This window comes from Ceratotherium simum, chromosome 34, assembly GCF_057802395.1.
Source record: "Ceratotherium simum simum isolate JZ-2026a chromosome 34, ASM5780239v1, whole genome shotgun sequence".
NCBI classification, from domain to species: domain Eukaryota; kingdom Metazoa; phylum Chordata; class Mammalia; order Perissodactyla; family Rhinocerotidae; genus Ceratotherium; species Ceratotherium simum.
Window position 1 is genome coordinate 15,530,482 of NC_141933.1, and position 15,098 is coordinate 15,545,579.

The following is a 15,098-nucleotide window of genomic DNA, read 5'->3' on the forward strand; positions in this document are numbered from 1 at the left end:
CTGTTCTAAGCTGTTCACATATATTAACTCCCATAGTACATTTAGCAATTCTGTGAGGCAGGTACTATTATTACCCCCATTTTACTTCAAATGGAACTGAGGTTTGAAGAGGTAAGTTATTTGCCTGAGTAACAAGTCTAGTGGTAGAAATGGGATTTAAATCCAGGCAGTATGGTCTAAAATCCATATTAAGCACCCTTCTCAAAAGAGTGTCTCAAGTTAACAAACTTCCCTATATTTCAGCTTCCTCATCTTTCAAGTGGGAAAAACAGCTTCCAACTTTAAGGTAGATAAGCAGGATAACTTAAATCATGCAAAACACTTAAATAATGTCAATTACACAGCAAGTACTGAAGAACTTTAAGCAATTACTACTACTACTGCTATTACTACTGCTATTACTATTACTATTACAACTGCTACTACTGTTATAACAGGCAGAAGAAACTTCATGGATAAAAGCATGAACTGGTAAACACAAATGTATAAACAGGCAATTATAAGCAGATAGGTATTACTAATTGGCAAAATATGTGGCACAATCAAATCTCAATTAGGGAGTGACGTGCAAAAATAATTGGTAGAAATGTGATAGAATTGATACCTAAAAGCAAGAGAGGAAAAAATATGTCAGATTAGAGATATAATATGACCATTCAGAAGAAGAACCTAAGGTGACTATTTACAACATGTATAATTCAAGGATATACTTTTTCCAATTGTACACGTAAGTGACACTCACTGATTAACAACTTAGATGGGATGAGGCCTTGGGAACATTACTTACACTCTGCGAATCTCAGTTTCATTGACTATGAAATAGTTCATATAATACCCAGTGTATCTATTTTATAGAGCAGAAAAGATAAAATTAAAAGACGTAAGGAGCCCTACTAACGCAATGCTTGCACATGGAAAATATTCAGTGTTAGTTCCCTCTTCTCGTTCTCCTCCTAGCTGGCTTTGCATACAAGCCAGCTGTGTACCAGGATCTGTTGTTACAAAATGAATAACATGATTCTTAACTTTTTAATGGTATAGAGACAGCCAGATCTACAAATTATCCCCCCAAAATGATAAGTGCTATAATAAAAGTGTATATGAAGTGTTACAACATGATCACAAAAGTACTCAGAATATGTCAGAACACCCTACTGACCATGAAGTTACTTCCTTCTGAGACTGGTTCATCAATTCTTAGACGTCTGTGTTTGCTAGAGTTGCCAGATTTGGGCCAAATGCATAAACATGTGAACCTGATTAAATTTATTTTTGAAAAAAGTTAATTTCTGTATTCCACTGATGCATCAAAAATGGCCAACATATTGACAAAATTTCTTATCTATTCTAAACACAAAATAGCTCCTTTTGATCCAGATAGTCAGAGGAGCAAGGGTATGGATAGGATTATTCTATAAACACAAGATCAATTCTAATCCTAGTTCTATTGACATTCAGTTCAGTTCTATTGATATTCAGCTGCATGTAGGCCTGCCACTAGCCAGATCTTCCTAACTCATAAGATGAAAAATATTCTCTATCTCCCTTGTTGGCTGCTATTCTGCTCTGATGTGAAAATGAATATGCAAGTTCTTTAAAAAGGATAAAAGATACTAACAATTTAAAATCAGGCAATCTGAGCCATTACTTTACACAGTCTACCTCATCTATTCCGGTATACTGCAGGATGCTCAGCCAAAAATGATGAATTTCCAAACTTTGATGTTCCTAAAGAAAATGGCTTTACATTTGAGATCTCCAAATAGATTTTGAAAGTTCCACAACCTCTGAAATTCAGAAAGGGAGCTATGACATTTGCACTGCTCTTCTTGGAGCACGTTGTAAATAGAAGAAAATTAGGAGGTGCAGTCCCCCTTTTGAGTTTAACCATCACTCCAACCATTTATATAAGACATCTGATTGTAATAAGTATGGAAATCTGGGTGCTTTAGAACATCACAGTACAAAGGAAAGAAGATGACTAGGTAACAGCGTGTCTGTGGGTTAGCCATGTAATCTCTTTGGGATTTTTTTTCTTCTTTTGTAAAATAAAAATGATTGAACTTTCTAGAGCCACTTCCCATTCTAATTGGCTATGATTGTGTGTTTTCTTGCTACTTACTTTTGTCCTAGAAACAGGCAAAGGAGGGAGTGTGGAAAGATTTTTGACCTTAAGTCTGCATTGAAGAAAGCATCATGCTGGAGAAACTCCTTCCCAACTTTGGTGCTCGGCTGTGTAGCATAACTTGGGCGTGTGTTCTTACAAATATCAAGGCAGAGACAATGACCTTTTCACAATACAAATCTCAGGGGAAACATTTAGTGTTCTATGAGTGGGTATCTCAGGAGACTTCTGATTCCAGATTGGCCCTCCTAATCTGAACCTGACTGGAAATATCAGAGGACAATGCTTGCATGTATTTTAGTTGAGAGTGCTTATGAAGACATGGGGAATGGAAGCTTAGAAGGAAGAGCCCCCAATCATCAAATCAGCAGTGTCACAGCCAAGTTAGGCAACAAAAATAAATCCTTACTAAAATCTCTGCCTTAGGTGATGTCAGGACCTCATGCAAGCTTTCTTGTATCTAATTCTTTTTTTTTTTTTTTTTTAAGATTTTATTTATTTTTTGCCCCCAAAGCCCCAGTAGATAGTTGTATGTCACAGCTGCACACCCTTCTAGTTGCTGTATGTGGGACTCGGCCTCAGGATGGACAAAGAAGTGGTGCCTCGATGCGCACCCGGGATCCGAACCCGGGCCGCCAGCATCGCAGCGCGCGCACTTAACCACCAAGCCACAGGGCCGGCCCTCTAATTCTTTCTTTAAGGTCTAGAAATCTCCCCAGGAATTTTTTTAAACAAAATACCCATTTGTCTTACCACTATAGAGCTGGTCTGTTGATATTTAGGGAGGTTTTTTTTTTCTTTTTTTTTTAGAACTGAGGGATGGATCCATTCTTTCCTTTGCATGGTCATCGCTGACCCCAAACACTCAAGCAGAATTATCTCTCTTTTATAAATGCAGTCAAGTGGGCTGTTACAAGTTTGAGCTGTGCAATCATATGGCATAGATGATGGTAGGAAATGGTGAACATCAGCCTATGAGAAAACAATAAAGACTGTCATGTAAAGAATGAATTCAGTCACCTCTGAAATGTCCTCCATCAAAGTCACTTGGGAATCATCATGAAAGGCACCTATGACAAGATGGCAAACACAAGACAATGCAATTTGATCACTATTGTGGGTACTGAGGTGTGAATAGTGTATCTTACTCACGTATGTCAGCTTCCTGTCGAGGGCAGGAGCTTTTGTGCAAGAAGTTGGACTGAATGCTGGGTAGGAGTGAGTTGAGTGAGTTCTTTCATCTAGAAGTATACACGACATATAATATTATATTAGTTTCAGCTGAGCAACATAGTGATATGACATTTATTTGCATTACGAAATGGTCATCATGGCAAGTCTAGCATCCATTTGTCACCATACAAAATTATTACAATATTATTGACTATGTTCCCTATGGTGTACATTACATCCTCGTGACTTATTTATTTTATACGTCTTAATCCCCTTCAACTGTTTTGCCCATCCTCCCACCCCTTCCTCTCTAGTGACCACCATTTTGTCCTTTGTATCTATGAGTTTGCTTCTGTTTTGTTTTGTTTCTTCGTTTGTTTGGTTTTTTAGATTCCACATATAAGTTGTCTTATGCTATTTGCCTTTCTTTGTATGAATTATTCCACTTAGCATAATACTCTCTAGGTCCAGCCATGTTGTTGCAAATGGCAAGATTTCATTCTTTTTTTGGCTGAGTAATATACCATTTTATATATGTATACACATATATGTATAGTTATATTCGTATATAGTTAAGTATATATATATATACACACCACATCTTCTCTATTTATTCATCTGAAACAATGGAGAAATGACAGGCTCTTCAATAAATTGTTTTGGAAAAATTGGACAACTACAAGCAAAAGAATGAAATTGGGCCACTATCTTATACCATATGGAAAAGTAAACTCAAAATGGATTAAAGACATCATTGTAAGACCTGGAACCATAAAACCTCTTCTATACAGGCAGTAAGCTCTTTGTCTGTAAGCAAGTGAGTAAGTCTTAGTGATATTTTTTTGGATCTGTCTCCTCGGGCAAGGGCAACAAAAGTAAAAATAAATAAATAGTACAACATCAAACTAAAAAGCTTTTGTACAGTGAAGGAAACCATCAGCAAATGAAAAGGCAACTTACTTAATAGGGAAAGATATTGGAAAATGATTTATCCAATAAGGAATTAATGTTCAAAATATATAAAGAACTCACACAACTTAATATTAAAAAATCCAATTAAAAAATGGGAAGACAACCTAAATAGACATTTTTCCAAAGAAGACATACAAATGGCCACCAGGTACACGAAAAGATCCTCAATATCACTAATCATCAAGGAAATGCAAATCCAAACCACAATATCACCTCACACCTGTTGGTGTGGCTATTATCAAAAAGACAAAAAACAACAAGTGTTGGTGAGGATGTGGAAAAAAGGGAAGCTATGTGCACTGTTGGTGAGAATGTAAATTGGTGTACCCACTATGGAAAATAGTACGGAGTTTCCTCAAAAAAAATTAAAAATAGAACTGCCGTACAATCCAGCAATTCCACTTCTGGATATTTATCTGAAGAAAACAAAAACACTAATTTGAAAAGACATATGTACTTCTATGTTCATTGCAGCATGATTTATAATAGCCAAGCTATGAAAGCAACCTAAGTATCCAACAATAGATAAATGGACAACAATTGTTATCTTTTGACTATTTGATAATAGCTGTCTTAACAGGTATGAGGTGGATAACTCATTGTGGTTTTGATTTGCATGTCCCTGATGCTTAGTGATGTTAAGCATCTTTTCATATACCTGCTGACCATTTGTATGTCTTCTTTCAAAAAGTGTCTATTCAGATCCTTTGTTCATTTATTAAGTTATTTCTTTTCTTGCTATTGAGTTGTATGAGTTCCTTATATATTTTGGATACTAACAAAATATTGGATATATAGCTTGAAAATATGTTCTCCCATTCCAAACGTTGTCTTTTTTTTGTGAGGAAGGTTAGATCTGAGCTAACATCCACTGCCAATCCTCCTCTTTTTTTGCTGAGGAAGACTGGCCCTGGGATAACATCCACGCCCATCTTCCTCCACTTTATATGGGACACCGCCACAGCATGGCTTGACAAGCAGTGCGTTGGTCCATGCCCAGGATCCGAACCTGCGAACCCTAGGCCACAGAAGCACAGCATGCACACATAACCACTACACCACCAGCCAGCCCGCATACATTGCTCTTTTATCTTGTTGATTGTTTCCTTTGCTGTTCAGGAACTTTGTAGTTTGATGTAGTCTTATTTATTTTTACTTTTGTTGTCTGTGCTTTTGGTGTCAAATCCAAAAAATTATTGCCAAGACCATGTCAAGGAGCTTTTCTCCTGTGTTTTCTTCTAGACATTTTGTGTTTTCAGGTCTTATGTTTAAGTCTTTAATCCATTTTGAGTTGATTTTTGCATGTGGTATAAGATAATGATCCACTTTTATTCCTTTGAATGTGGCTATCCAGTTTTCTCAACAACATTTATTGAAGAAACGATTCTTTTTCTGTTGGTTATTCTTGGCACTTTTGTTGAGAGTCAGTTGACTGTATATGTGTGGATTTATTTTTGAGCTCTCTATTCTGTTCCATTGTTCTATGTGTCTGTTTTCATGTCAGAATCATACTATTTCAACTACCTTAGCTTTGTAATATAACTTGAAATCAGAAAGTATGATGTCTCCAGCATTTTTCTTCTTTCTCAAGATTACTTTAGCTATTTGGGGTTGTTTGTGGTTCTACAGAGCTGGGGTCTGTACAGAACGCACATGTCAGTTGTATCCAGGCGTTAGGTGAAGATATAACTGTTGTCTATAAAGGGACACATAGGGGGATTTATAGAGTGATGGAAGTATTCTGCATGGTATTGGGATAGCAGATACATGAATGAATGTATTTTTCAAATTCTATAGAACTATACATTACTCAATAAGAGTGAAATTTAATGTTTACAAGTAAAAAAAATCAACCTGGACGTTGGGAGGACCACAGGACAAAATGCAGACTATTGGAAAAGAATCTAACCCACTGAATGGGGAGGGAAAAAAAGGCTGACATAAGTAATGTTGGAAAATGTGTTGACTGGAAGCTATCAACTACACAGGCTAACAATAAAAGGAACTTTACAAAAAGACTGTACTCCAATTGGTAAAGTTGTTGCTCACAAGGGTACTGGTAAATAATTTTGGAATGGCTTTACTTGCATACTGGAGTTGAACAAATAAACAAGACTTGTTCAGAGAAGTCAGGCAGAGAGCTGAAATAAAATGGATTATATTAGAAACTTTAATACAAAATTATGTTTAGTATGTTCTCTCTCTCTCTCTATCTCTCTACATATGAATTGACATAGAAAGAAGTAAAGATTTGGTAGATTTGTGTGTAAACACGGATACATATATACACACCTATATTTTCTAGCTCTGTCTGCTTAGAAGGCCTGGAAGTGACCCCCAGTAGCAATGAGTATACCCAGATCTTGTCTCTTAAATATCATTCTCTAATAAATGGAAGCAGGACTCTGAATACTTAACTAAATTTAGGGCTGGAACAGGAAAAAAGTAAGACTAGCCTAGAGCACCTTGTAGTTTCAGAAGGAAAAAAGCAAAACAAAACAAAATCCAAAAACAAGAGGATTGGGGCATATCAAAATGAAACACAAGTCAAACTGAAAGTGTCCCAATGGCCAAAGATGGAAGAAGTTGACCAAAAAAATAAATAATATAGTACTGACTTATAACCAGAGCGTAAAACAAAAATAAATGAGGCCATGCTGATAAAAACGGATGAACAAACAAACAAACAACGTGAAGGGAAGAGATTTAATTCTTTTAGAAGAAGTCTAAATAATATATTTAGGACCTCCTCGCCCAGGAGGGTTCGCGTTGGCCTAGTGTTCATTTCCCAGACAAAGAAACACACAACCCTTCCGTCAGTTTTCATACTGTGGCAGCTGCATGTTGCTCTGCAGCTGAAAACTATGCCACCAGTATTTCAAATGCCAGCAGGGTCACCCACAGTTGACAGGTTTCAGCGGAGTTTCTAGACTAAGACAGACTAGGAAGAAGGACTTGGTCACACACTTCTGAAAAAAATTGGCCATGAAAACCCTATGCATAGCAGCGGAGCATTGTCTGATACAGCGCTGGAAGGTGAGAGGATGGAGCAAAAAGACTGCACAGGATTCTGCTCTACTGTTCACAGGGACACTGGGAGTTGGATCGACTCAACTCCAGGGCACTAACAACAACCCCAGGAGGGGACATGTACTACCCAGCCACCTTGAGTGTGGCCTGGATTTTGTGACTAGCTTACAAAGAATAGAGTATAGAACATGGAAAACAAGTAACTTACAATAAAAAAACTGGCAAAAATATCTTGGTCAGGTGACCAAGGTTAACATCCCCAGTGACAAGTCATGTTGGTCACATATGTCCCCTGATAGGATATGGTGAGAAGGGCACTTCTTACGCTTCCTCAAAACCTATAACCTCTGTCTAATCATGAGAAAGAAAATCAAACAAACACAAAGTACCTGACTAATATTCTTGAAGCTATTAAGGAAATAAAAAAAATAAAATAAAGACTGAGAAACTGTTACAGATCAGAGGATACTAAGGAGACACGGCAACTCTGTGCAATGTTGTTTCCTGGACTGGATCTTGGAAGAGAAAAAGGACATTAGTTGAAAAATAATAAAATATGACTAAATTATTGAAGTTTAAATAGTAGTGATATGCCATTGTTAGTTTCTTAGTTTTGACAGATGTGTCACAAGAAAGTCAGATGTTAACAATAGGGGAAGCTAGGCAAAAGATCTGCAGGACTTGTCTGTAATATCATAAAAATTTTTTTGAAATCTAAAATTATTCTAAAATTTAATAATATATTTAAAATTATCATTACTAAACATTTCCAGGAGCAGAAAACACCATTTTGATAGACTTTGGGCCCAGAAGGGGGTATTTGTTTTACCCCACACTGTCCTTGCTAATATCAGCATGTCCCTCTTAGGGCATTCAAGCACAGCTTTATAAATCTTGAGATGTTGAATCTTTCTAGTTTTATAAAAATGGGAAAGAATTCATGAGTGCAAATTCCTTTGGATAGCTTTAGTATAAAATGGAATTCATCTGAGGATCAAAATAGAAAACATAATTATTGTATATTATATTAGCATATTGAGGTAGGATATGTTTATTGTCATAAAGTAACATCATGCTTACATTTTCTAAGGATGTTTAGAGTTGTTGGAGTTAAATACATCATCAATATGTATGAAGAAATTTTGAAAATTGAATCAAGTCGGAAACTTACTATAGTCACATATTTTGTCTTTTTTGTGTGTATGTGTGTGAGGAAGATCATCCCTGAGCTAACATCTGCCAATCCTTCCTCTTTTTGCTGAGGAAGACTGGCCCTGGGCTAACATCCATGCCTATCTTCCTCCACTTTATATGATATGCGGCCACAGCATGGCTTGACAAGCGGTGCGTCGGTGCGCGCCCGGGATCCGAACCGGCGAACCCTGGGCCACCGCAGCGGAGCACAAGCACTTAACCGCTTGCGCCACCGGGCCGGCCCCACGTGTTTTGTCTTTTTATGATTGACTAAAGAGAATTTATATCATGTATTATTTGCCCCTTAATGAGAAAATCCTAATAAAAAAAATTAAGATGGTTATATATTACCCACTGGATAGTGTGATTTTCAAAAAATTAAATATTCCAAAAGTAGGGGAGTGCAAGTAGGGAGTAAGAAAATAGAAGAAAATACTAGGTACATCTCATGGAATGCTTTGGCATTATTTTGTAAAGAATTATATAATAGCCAATGAACTAAATGATTAGTGGTTCAAATATATGGACTCCTGGACTAATGGCTTAATTGATTAATGGATTTATTAATTTAACAAATTTTTACTGAGAAATTAGTATGAACCAGGCCATAATTTATGTATTGGGGAGTAAGTTGTTAGTAAAGAAGCAATGTCGCTCCGCTAGTGTAGTGTATGTTCTAGGTAGGGAGATAGATGAACAGGTGAAGAAATAAATTCATAATAATAATAGTGATAACAATAGTTCAGTACTGATCAAGACTAATAAAGCAAGGAGGGAACAGTGTCCATTGAGGTGGGAGTGACTATGATATGGTAATATTTAAGTAAAGACCTGAAGGAAGTGAGGGAGCTTTCTGAGCACTAGCAACAGCAAGTGTAAAGACCCTGAGGGAGGAGCATGCTTGGAGTTGTCCAGGAACAGCAAGGAACTGAGTGATGGAAGTGGAGTGAACGAGTAGGAGAGTAGTAAGACATGATGTAGCTCATCTAAAACTAAAGTATCCATGCATGAGTGTTAATAGCTGTTCCATAGTATTTCCAGAGGAAACAAAGAATAACTTTATCATTATTCAGTGCATTTTTTTTTACAAAGTTGAAGAGTTGGTAGTCATACACAAAAAAATTGAAAAATTCCTTTATTATCAATTGATCCCTTTTTCTTGAAGTCTGGTCTTCTTGCTTTTGAAAATTATCATGTAATCGTACATTCTACCAAATGACTTACTGAAGACAGAAATATTAACTCCTTCAAGATGCTATACTTACATAGCTCTGAAAAAATATGCCAAAAAAAAGAATATACCTTTATTAAAAATCTGTATCATGTTTTTTCTTATTGTGGATTCTTGGAAAAATTTTTTTTAGTTAGAGAAATAAAAACTGTTAGACATAAATTTATATTCTGCTACCACAATTAATTATTTTAACTTTTTTATTAAAAACTACACATATCCCTTTAACTAAAGAGTACCACCTTAGCAAATTTCACACTCTTGTGTGTATGTGCACACATAGGATCCTTGCAAACACTTCTATTCATGACTTTGAGCTCTGTTTTACAAATAAACTTGCAATGGTTTGTGATATAGAAAATGTGAACATACGAAAAAATCAAATATAATTAATAAGATGTATGAAAAGCAGGATCTAAAAATTTTTAAGATGCCTTCTGGTCATCCTCATTCAGATATTATATATCTGTACATATTAATTTCTTTTTTCTAGGATACAGACTTCTGAAGAAGAAGGGGTATTACCTCAGTAAGTTAAATGTAGTGTGGGCCATAAATCATGAGTTAATGCATGAAGAAGATCTGACAGGAACGAAACTAGGTTATTGTGGATCCTAAAACTTTAAGAGGTGAGTCCTAGAGACAATTTCGCCTTCTCAACAACCTTCTTTAAAGCACTCTTGACATCTTTGTTCCTCAGGCTGTAGACCACAGGGTTCAGCATGGGGATAACCATTGTATAGAACACAGATGCGATTTTGTCTGTGTCCATGGAATGACTGGAGCCGGGCTGGGAGTACATAAAGATGACTGTCCCATAGAAAATGGAGACTGCAGTGAGGTGAGAAGCACAGGTGGATAAAGCCTTCCAGTATCCCTCAACTGAGGGCATTTTTAGGATGGTGACAAATACAAACAGGTAGGAAATCAAGATTACAAGGAGAGCAAAAAAGATGTTGAAGCTTGCTAGAACAACAAAGATCACCTCACTAATACGTCTGTCAGAGCAAGAGAGGGCCATGACAGCTGGAACATCACAGAAAAAGTGATGGACCATATTGGACTTGCAGAAAGAAAGACTGAATATGTCTCCAACATAGAAGCAGGCATTCAGGAAACCACAGATATAGGAGCCTAGAGCCAACTGTGTAAACACACTTGTCGTCATGGTGGTGGTGTAATGTAGGGGTTTACATATTGCTGCATAGCGATCATAGGCCATTGAGGCCAAGAGGTAACTTTCCACAGTGGCAAAGACTGCAAAGAAGAACATCTGAGCAGCACACTCATTGTAGGAGATGACCTTGTCTCCTAAAAGGAGCCCAGCCATCACCTTGGGAGTGACAGCTGTAGAGTAACAAATGTCCACCAGAGACAAGTTACTAAGGAAAAAGTACATGGGAGTGTGGAGACGAGAGTCCAAGAGAATCAACAGGATCATCCCCAGGTTTCCAACCACATTGATGAGATAAATGAGAGTGAAAATGGTAAAGAGGGGCACCTGCAGTTCTAGGACATTGGTTAGTCCTAGCAGGATGAACTCAGTCACTTCTGTATTGTTCTCCATGATGTTATTTGGGAATCACAGGTTGCCCTGTAGCAATGAGAAATAAAAGAACAGAGTGACAAACAAATAAGAGGTTGAGGTAAAATTCATTTAATATTTTATATATGTGTATTTTTTTTCATTATAGGAATAATTTATTTGGCAAGATTCTCCAGGTCTAAAGTATATACTAGACAATAAAGTTTAAGGCTCAAATTATCTGTACAGTTTGATGCTTTTGAAGCTGAAATATCTTCATGGATCATTTTCCAACTTTTAAATTTTGTAAATTTGTAAACCGAAATGTAGAAAAGGTAATGTCTTGATTAAGATAAATTGTCTTGAATGACTGTATCTGTCAGTTAAGTTTTTCTGAGCCTAGTAAATGCTTAGATCTATATTGCTCATGTGCAGGAAACTGCTCAAGACATTTTACATGTATATTCATTTATTACTCTTACTCTCAACAATCCTATGAGACTGATTAATTGAAGTATAGAGGTTGGGTAAGTTCACAAAATTAAGTTTACAAAATTAGTACTGCCAAAGCCAACCCCTGTACCCAGGCAGAGTTATTCCCAAGTCTACCGGTCTCAACTGAATTTAAATCAAATTGAATTTAATTCAATTTACAATTACCTTATGTCTCTAAAGTTCTAAACTCAGTGTTTGGAATTTGACAGTGAAGTAACTTAGAAATGTATGCATAGTGCATGTGGTGGTATAACGGGAGCAGTAGGGGCATGCACATAGAGGCAGTTCTGAGGGGAAGGCATAGCATTGAGTAAAAAGCTTGGGTTCTGGGGTGAGGTGCATATCAGCCCTATGACTCACTAGCTAGGAGTCATTGGTCCTAGCCTAACTCCCCTGAACCTGATTTTCTTCAACTACTAAATGAAAATAGTAATGAGACCTAACTCAAGGTATTATTGTAAGAATTAAATGATAGTGCATAAAAAACAATGAGTAAAATGCTGAGTATTTAGCACAGTCTACTTAAAGTTAGATATTGTATGAGGATCAGGATTAGGATTAGGATGGATGAGAGCCTCTGTATTTGTTTGAGAAAGGTGGATGGTGAAATGCAAGGCTCCAGTGTTGATGCGTTTTTTAGTCTTGTAGCCTCTCTCTTCAATTTGCTTTTTTTCACACACTTGGTCCACTGAGATTTTCTGTGTCTCCAGTGTTTCTCAGTCTGTCCCTCTCTGTCCACATGAGTGGATGTTCTAGCCATTTCATGTGGGACATTCTTTTGCTTAATTTCTTCCTTAAAATTCAAATTTTAACTTGAGTTGAAAGGGTATTCTTTCTTAAATTCATTCTTTCTCTCATTACTGTTATCCCATAGTTGAATCACAGAGATCAATGGATGAAAGTTCCTAGTTTGTTGGCTAGAGATCTGTTTTGTTAATGCTTTAAAATTTTCTATTTGAATCTATTCTAGTGTAGGAACAGTGTTTATTAATCTTTTTCTTTGACTTTGAAGCCTTTAGAAGGGCATCTAATTATTGTTTTACAAATCCTCCCTAATCCTGGCACAGCTTTCATAACTTCACTTTATATGCCTAGCCCATAAAATCATCACGTTTGCCAACGTTTGACATCACAACCACTTGTAGAATATACTGCGTTCTACAATCAATAATCAATCTATATGTATTTTTATATATATGTGTGTCTTTTATTATATCTTTTATTTAATGCTCACAACAATGTTATAAAGTAAGTGGTACTGTTAATCCCATTTTACCATTAACAGAACTGATGATTTGAGAAACTATGTAAAGCCCTACGATTAATAGCCAGTGTGAGAAAAATTCAAGATTTAAGATTCAAACCCAGCTGTGATCAAATCAAAAGCCTTTGCCTTTAGCCACCTCACTGTGAGCATTTATAGATGTGTTAGTAATAATAAGAGTGGGATTATGAGGAAAAGGTTACAGTGAAGTATGTATCTTGCCAATTCAAGAGGGTTTATTTCACACTTTTTTTTTAACCTTCACTGAGAGATCAAAAGATAGTGAATAAGATGAAATTAATGCCTACTCAGTCAGACAATCATCTATCCATTTTTGTTTTACTTATCTCTTTTAGGAAAGCAGTGTGATAATGTTTCAGAAGCATCACTAAACTCCCTACTGATGGAAGTATTGACACTTATGTATAGCCTCAACTCACTGCTGTATCAAAATATTCACAAAATCTATTTCTGTGCTTAAATAACTCATAAGAGGTATAGCTGCCCCATTGCTTTTGCATGAATTACACTTCTCATTAAAAGTGTCTATGGATTATAGAAGCTTACCTGGAAAAGAAGGGGCAGTCAATCCTGAATAGTGAGTCCAAAATCAGAAATTCAGCCATAGAATAATTCACACATGTCATGAGAGAGGCTGTCTATGATGTACTGGCCAGGAATTTCCAAAGTCTCTAAGGCAAGTAGACATGAGGGGAAGAAGACACATAGAGCCAGGAACGTGTGTTCAAGTACTGAATTCACCATGCATTTTCTGTGTACCCTTGGAGGAATCTCTTATCTTCTTCTTATCTGTAAAATAAACAATAAAATTACATCTCCCACATAATTCAAGGAATTGTGTCTGTGAATAGCAAATGAGGGAAACACTATAAAACGCCTTGCTGAGGGTTTATCATTTTAAAGTCAACCAATATAATTTTCATCTCGAGGTGTTCCTCCTGGCTATGATTAGGGGTTCATAGCAAATCCTCAGGTCAGGATTTGGGCATGGGAGGAAAGTGCTCTATGCACTAATCACTCTTAACATTCAGACGGATAAATGATGGCCAAAGGACTCAGCACACAGCTGATCCTTCCAAAATAATGTCACATTGAAGTACATTGGAATTTTAGAGGCTAATCATGGGAACCAAGAAGGAATTATAGAGACATGGAGCTCACCAGGGATATCTCCTATGAGGATATCTATACCTTTTATCCCACTTTCCTAGGGAAAAAGCAGTTAAATTGCCTGTGGAGACCTAGCTGGATATGTTGAGGGTGCACGTACGTGTGTATTAATTATTACTATTTCTTTTTTCTCTCACTTTCCAATTAAAGTATAATTTACAAACAGTAATATCTACCATTTTTAGTGTATAGTTCTAACAACATAGTCAAGTTTATACCGCATAACCACTAGCACAATCACAATGTAGAAGAGTTCCATCATCTAAACAAAATCTCCGATCTTCTTTGTGGTCAAACTCTTCTGCTACTCAGTGCCCATGGCAATTGCTAACCTATGTTCTGTTCGTATCTTTTTGCCTTTGCAAGAATTTCACTTAAATAAAATCCTAGCAGATGTAGCCTTTGACTCTGTTTTCTTTCAGGTAGCATGAGGCATTTGAGATCCATCCATATTGTTACCTGTATTAATTTCCTAGAGCTTCCATCAAAAATACCATAAACTAGATGGCTTAAACAAAGGAAATGTATTGTCTCAGATTTCTGGAGGCAAGACGTCTGAGATCAAGGTTTAGGCAAGCTGTTGGTTCCTTCTGAAGGCTGTAAGAGAGAATCTGTTTCATGTTTTTCTTTTTAACTACTGGGTGGTTTGCTGACAATCTTCGGTGTTCCTTGACTTCCGCTGCATTATCCCAATCTCTATCTTCATCTTCACATAGTGTTCTCCCTGTGTGTACGTATATATGTCTCCAAATTTTCCCTTTTTATAAAGACAGTCATATTGAACTAGGAGCTGCCAAAGTAATAAACAGACACCTCATTAAATTAGAGTTGGGAGGCCAAAAGGGAGCGTTCTCACACCCTACACAGAGCCCAACAGGAAGAAGAAAGACTTTCTCTT

At 36.7% G+C, this 15,098-nt stretch overlaps 1 protein-coding gene across 1 annotated transcript; it reads right to left on the reverse strand.

Moving 5' to 3' along the window:
* Positions 1 to 10,258: 10,258 nt before the first annotated feature.
* Positions 10,259 to 13,811, reverse strand: LOC101396308 (olfactory receptor 5B2-like). The gene is made up of 2 exons (XM_014793109.2): positions 13,577 to 13,811; positions 10,259 to 11,319 (listed from the first exon to the last, which is right to left on the reverse strand). The coding sequence occupies exon 2, from the start codon at positions 11,290 to 11,292 to the stop codon at positions 10,348 to 10,350; it is 945 nt and encodes a 314-aa protein (XP_014648595.1). The 5' UTR covers positions 11,293 to 11,319; positions 13,577 to 13,811; the 3' UTR covers positions 10,259 to 10,347.
* Between the last annotated feature and the right edge of the window lie 1,287 nt (positions 13,812 to 15,098).

What these genes read in the sequence shown, in the direction of transcription:
- LOC101396308 (XM_014793109.2), bottom strand. Translation starts at nt 11,292, where the DNA reads ATGGAGAACAATACAGAAGTGACTGAGTTCATCCTGCTAGGACTAACC.